Consider the following 5,864-nt stretch of genomic DNA (forward strand, 5'->3'; position numbering starts at 1 on the left):
AACCGAGACGTCATGGATGGTGGCGTCACCAAGGGCATCGTCATCGTAACCAAAATCTTAGATTCATTTTTTTTAATGTAAGGTCAATTCAAAAATTCGTTAGCCCAAAAGGTGAAAAGAAATAAAAAAGTCCGGACAAAGATACCCAGCGCCACCAGCACGTCATCCGGCAAACGTTCCCCGAAAACCCAGCAAAAGAGCATCGTCATCATGCATGTGTCCATTTCAGCGCCGAAAGCCATCCAAACGATGACCAGACAATTCCGAGACTGCCCTCGGCCATCTTGCCTGTGCCCCCACGTTCCCCAGGGCAAACCCGTCCATCCACACCTCCACGCCCTGCGCAGAGTTACTAGCCGTTGTTACTTTGAACCCCCTCTTCCATCCCCTTCAAATCCGAACCCCCGAAACCGCTCGCCAAATCCCCCCAATCAACGCCTCCTACCGGAAAATAATCAGGCAATCAATCGCTGATTCACGCCGCGAGAGGGCTCCTCCTCCTCCTCCGATGGCGTCGGAGGCCAGGTCAGGGGGCGTGCGGCGGGTTCCGCTGCAGCCGCGGGACGGCAACGCGGCGGCCTCCCCGTCCTTGGGCGGCGGCGCCCTTGCAAGATCGAAGGCGAAGGCGCGGGCGCCTGCCGCGTCTCCGCCGTCGGTGAGGTCCTATGCCGGCCGGGCGGAGGTTGAGAGGAGGGCGGCGGCGGTGGTGAGGGAGAAGGAGGTGTCGCTGGCGGAGGAGCTGGAGAAGGCGCGGGAGCGGCGGGGCCGGCTGCGGGCCGCGCGGCAGGTCACGGAGAGGGTGCTGGCGGAGGCCGACGAGGCGCTGCGCCGGGAGATGCGGGAGTGGGAGCGCAGGGCGGACGAGCAGCGCCGGGTCGTGGCGGAGCTCATGCGCCTCATCGGGATGCCGGAGGTACGATTCCGTCTCCCCCCCCCCCCCCCCCCCTGTTTTGATTCAGTTTGGTAGCTGTTCTGCCGCTCCTTTCTGAACGTCCGTGAGTGCTAATCAATGGCGGCGGCAGGTCTTTGTTCCGGTGGAATCCCTGAGATCCAGGGAGGAGAGGAAGAGGAAACAGGGGACCGCGTCTTCAGATCCCCCCGTAAATGCTCTGCTCATCGTTTCTTGTTTTTGTTTTTCTGTCTGATTGGCAAGAATGTACTCCGTAGTATCTGAATCTAACGCATGCTTGAATTCATTGAGAAACAAAATGCGTCTGAACTCAATCTCACAAAGCTTAAATTGATTGACAAACCAGGACCCTAGACTTTGTTGTTTGCCTACACGAAATGCTTTTTATTATGCATTTGTAATTCCAGTCACATGTTTCAGGGCCCGGTCACAGTGGCTTCGACATTACTAGGCGAAGAAGCTGGATCATATCCCTCCGATAAGGAACTACTGGCGACGCCGACAAGGGAAACGACGGCAGCAGCAACGACCGAAAGCAGCAGCTCTTGATATTTCTTTGCCACATTGGCCTGTTCCAAACTGTTTCTGCACAAGGCCGGCTTGGAATGAAATCAAATGGCTTGTTTGGTTACGAATGTTCAGCATATACACAACTTGTATGAATCGCTCGTCCACGCATGATTTACTATTCTGTTCGGACGAATAATTGTGTGTCTGTCTGGAGTTTCCTGACAAGCAGGAAGGCGGAGCAAGTACCCTGGGCAAGCTGCCTGGGCTCACTCCAGGGCGAGCTGGTGTCAACTAATTTTGCCCTGATTTGCCCGTGTAAATAAATAGTTATGGGGAATTGCCTGTTGCTTGCAGGCCCAACTAGCTAACTAGAAACGGTTGGGTTGTTCCATGGGCTCATGGCTGCACGCTCGCCGCATAGCGCAACACGCACAGTGCACAAATCACCAACGAAATCCCTATTTGACGCTCTTTGCTACTAATTGTCAGGGCTTCGCACAGGCGATCCCCCAAGCGCGAGAATTCGGCCAATCCACTCCGCCATAGCGAAACAGCCGGGTTTTGGGAACCATTTTTTCTGTTTTATACCGGTTTAGCGGGTTTATTTTATGATTGTTTTTTCTTTTTTTCTTTTTTCCGTTTCATTTCTTTTTGCATTTTTTGGTTTCTTTTCCATTTCTTTGTTTTACGTATTTATTTACTTTCCAAATTCATATTTTCTTGATTTTCATAATTTTCAAATTTTGAAGTTTTTCTTGGTTTTCTGTTTTTGTTTGTTTTTTATATTACAAATATAAAAAATGTTCATGATTTGCACAAATTGTTCGCCTATATCAAGAAAATGTTTGTATTTTCCAACTTTTGTTCTCGGTTTAAAAACTTTCACAGATGTTCATGTTTTTTCAACTTTGTTCATAACTTCGCAAAATGTTCATGATCTTCAAAATGTTTCCACGTTCGTAAAAATATTTCATTTTTGTAATCTTTGACTATGTTTCTAAAAATATAGAGAAGTTAAAATTGTTCCACATTTTTCAAATTTTGTTCACATATTCAAAAACTATTTGTAATTTTTTAAATAATGTTTGCATATTCAAAAATTTTGGTCACGTTTTCAAAAAATGTTTTTTTTTGTTTTTTAAAGAATATTTTGCAAACTTAAAAATATTTGAGATCTTAAAAAATTGTTTGCCTATTTGAAGACATGTTTGCCTTTTCCAACTTTTCTTCTCAATTAAAAAATTGCAGATGTTCAAAAAATGTTCATGTTTCATCAATTTGTTCATAATTTCATAATTGCACATTGGAATATTTTTTTTTCTTTTTTGTAATTTATGCCTTGGTTTCTAGAAATGTTGAGAAGTTGAAAATTGTTCCGAATTTTTCAAGTTTGGTTCGTATTTTTTCAAAATTTGTTCATGTTTTCAAAAAATGTTTCGAAGTTTTGGATTTTTTAACGTTCTAAAATGTTTGAAACTTTCAATTTTTGTTCGCTATGTTGAAAAACATTATGAATTTCCAACGAAAATCATGCTTTTGAAAAATATTTGGAGTTCAAAGTTTTGTTCATGTATCCAAAAATTGTTCTCATTTGCAAAAATAAAATGTTAGGAATTTCAAATTGTATTCAGGTTTCATAAAAATTTAGTGCTTCAAATTGTGTTCCTGTTTCTAAAAATTGTTTGGAATTTGTAATTTTGTTCATGTTTGCAGAAAATGGGGTTTCAAATTGAAGAAAAGAAAGAACAGGAAAAAGAAGTAGAAGAAGAAATAGAAAATGAAAAATAAAAGACAAAATGAATTGCGTCCTCTACTCTGCGAACAGAACCGAAATGGCCTCTTCGCGGAATCAACTAGTTAGGAGGCACTCGTTTAGGATCCTTCCAATGATCGCTCCTATGCGCCGTCACTAGGCGCTCTTAGCCGGCGCCACGTGTTGTGCTCTAAGCATTTTCGTCGTCTTTATTATTATTATTATTATTTTCTCGAGTACTTTTTTCTGCCTTTTAGATTTTTTTATTTTTAATTTTTAGAATTTCTTTTTTTGCATGAAAATTATTTTTTTTTTGTTCCGCGAAAGACACAATTTTGTTTCCGTGAGAGATATGGTTTTTGTTTTTGCGAGAGGCATGACCGTGCCTCTCGAAAACGAAAAAATACGATTTTTCAGTCTTTTAGGAGAGGTACGGTTTTGTTTGCGTAAGAGGCATGGTCTTGCTTTCGCGTGTGGGAATCAAAGAAATAACGCGCTTTTTATTTTGTTTGTGCGGGAGTTGCGGTTTTGCTTTCAGGAGAGGCACAACCGTGCCGCTTGGAAAATAAAGTAATGTTTTTTTTATCATGAGAACCACAAATTTTTCGTGAAAAAATATGTTCGTCAAAACCTATCAACATGGAATATAGTTTTGAAGATCTCGATGCAAGGAACCCAACTATGAAAATTGTTCGATATTGGGACACACAATTTAAGAGATAAAAAGGTTAAAAATACATATATTGAAAAAAATGAAAAACTCCCATATTGCAACCTAACTAGGTAAGTACTGCGCAATTAACAATTTTGTCTCTTCGCTCGATCACGAAACGAAAGAAAGAGAAATCGGCCCAAAAAAGCCCACCAAGGGAAGCGAGTGATCGAAGCAGCAGCTACTTCACGAGAGCAACTAGTTAGCGAGCACTCCTTCGGGAGCCTCCCAGCGATCACTTTCGTGCGTCCTCAGCCACCGCCACTTGGCGCGTTTTCAGCCGTCGCCACGTGTCATGCTCTGAACGTTTCCTTCATATTTTGCTTTTTTATTTTTTCGCATGTGTTTTCGGCTTTTTAGAGTGGTTTTTTCTAGATTTTTTTGGTGTTCCGGTTTTTCACAGGTCTTTCGTAACTTTTGGACGGAAAAAAATACATTTTTCACGAAAAAATTGCGTATTCTGTTTTTTTTTACAGAAAACACGTTTTTTTTGCGAGAGGCACAATTTTGCCTTCCCGAGAGGCACGACCGAGCCTCCCGGAAAGAGAAAAAAAACGCGTTTTCTGTTTTTTTTTGCAAGGGATACGGTTTTGCATCCGCGAAGGGCACGGTTTTGCATTCGCGAGAGGCACACCCGTATCTCTCGGAAAGGAAAAAACGTGTTTTTTGTTTTTTTGCGAGAGGCATTCTTTTGCTTTTGCGAAAGGCACGATTTTTATTCGCGAGAGGCGGCTTTCCTCTCCCGAAAGAAAAGAAAACGTGTTTTCTATTTTTTTTACGAGAAGCACGGTTTTGCTTCCGCGAAAGACACGATTTTACCTTCGCGAGAGGCACGCCCGTGCCTCTCCCGAAAAGGGAAAAACGCGTTTTCTGCTTTTTTTCATGAGAGGCGCGATTTTGCCTTCGCGAGAGGCACGATCGTAAAGGGAAAAACGTGTTTTCTGTTTTTTTTTCGATTGCATCAGGCACGGTTTTTTCATCCCGTTTTTTCTTCCGATTTTTTTCGTGAAAATGTTTTCTTCAAAACCAATCAACATGAGATCTAATTTTAAAGATCTTGACGCGAGAAAGCATGGAGTGAGATACCTCTCCGTCACACGGAGTGACAAATCCCAGTCTTGATCCATGCCAACCCAACAAACATCTTAGGAGATACGTGTAGAGCACATTTATAGTCACCCAGTATGTTGCGACGTTTGATACACACAAGGTATTCCTCCGGTGTTCGGGAGTTGCATGATCTCATTGTCATAGGAACATATATATTGACATGGAGAAATCAGTATCAATAAACTCACACGATCATATGCTACGTTCATAGTTTGGGTCTTGTCCATCACATCATTCTCCAAATGATATGATCCCGTTATCAAGTAACAACACTTGTATATGGCCTGGAAACCTTGACCATCTTTGATCAACAACTAGTTAACTAGAGGCTCACTAGGGACAGTGTGTTGTCTATGTATCCACACATGTATTTGAGTTTTCAATCAATATAATTCTAGCATGAATAATAAACGATTATTACGAATAAGTAAATATAATAATAACCAATTTATTATTTCCTCTAGGGCATATTTTCAACATAGATATATAGGATACTGGCAATAGAGCAGGACGGAGTATTTTTGAACTCATTGATGTGCGTTTAATGCAGAAGAAGAGCAGTGTATAGACAGGAAACCTATTTTCTTAATTGCGCTTTACTTGGTTTAGCTTTGTTGCAGCCAAAGCACATTCTAGGGTTGCTAAGCATATTAGACGCGTTCTCTGCGTTCCGTATCTTATGTTGAATGAGAACTTACACAAAAGACATCATGTAGTCTAGAAATTTGGCTTCTTTGCATCTCCCTTCCACGTTACATATCATGAAGCATGTACAACTCAACTGGACATAGCAAATCCAGCACTCTAAACATGTGTGGATGTGCCCGAATCCGGGCCTTTCCGTCAGCCGGAAGCTCGCAACGTCTCAG

The 5,864-nt window shown here is 42.3% G+C and overlaps 1 protein-coding gene across 2 annotated transcripts; it reads left to right on the top strand.

Moving 5' to 3' along the window:
- The first annotated feature begins 407 nt into the window (after nucleotides 1-407).
- LOC123397903 lies at nucleotides 408-1,573 on the top strand. Of its 2 annotated transcripts, XM_045092425.1 has the most exons (3): nucleotides 419-913; nucleotides 1,023-1,100; nucleotides 1,331-1,573. In XM_045092425.1, the coding sequence occupies exons 1-3, from the start codon at nucleotides 509-511 to the stop codon at nucleotides 1,457-1,459; spliced, it is 612 nt and encodes a 203-aa protein (XP_044948360.1). In that variant the 5' UTR covers nucleotides 419-508; the 3' UTR covers nucleotides 1,460-1,573. The 2 variants fall into 2 exon arrangements, with proteins under 2 accessions (XP_044948361.1, XP_044948360.1); XM_045092426.1 differs by lacking the exon at nucleotides 1,023-1,100 and having other exon boundaries at nucleotides 408-913.
- The last annotated feature ends 4,291 nt before the right edge of the window (nucleotides 1,574-5,864 follow it).

Source organism: Hordeum vulgare, chromosome 5H (genome assembly GCF_904849725.1).
Source record: "Hordeum vulgare subsp. vulgare chromosome 5H, MorexV3_pseudomolecules_assembly, whole genome shotgun sequence".
Taxonomy (NCBI): domain Eukaryota; kingdom Viridiplantae; phylum Streptophyta; class Magnoliopsida; order Poales; family Poaceae; genus Hordeum; species Hordeum vulgare.

What these genes read in the sequence shown, in the direction of transcription:
- LOC123397903 (XM_045092425.1), top strand. Translation starts at nt 509, where the DNA reads ATGGCGTCGGAGGCCAGGTCAGGGGGCGTGCGGCGGGTTCCGCTGCAG. An exon ending in GCCTCATCGGGATGCCGGAG is followed by an intron (nt 914 to 1,022) that starts GTACGATTCCGT and finishes TGGCGGCGGCAG; the next exon opens with GTCTTTGTTCCGGTGGAATC. An exon ending in CCGCGTCTTCAGATCCCCCC is followed by an intron (nt 1,101 to 1,330) that starts GTAAATGCTCTG and finishes CACATGTTTCAG; the next exon opens with GGCCCGGTCACAGTGGCTTC.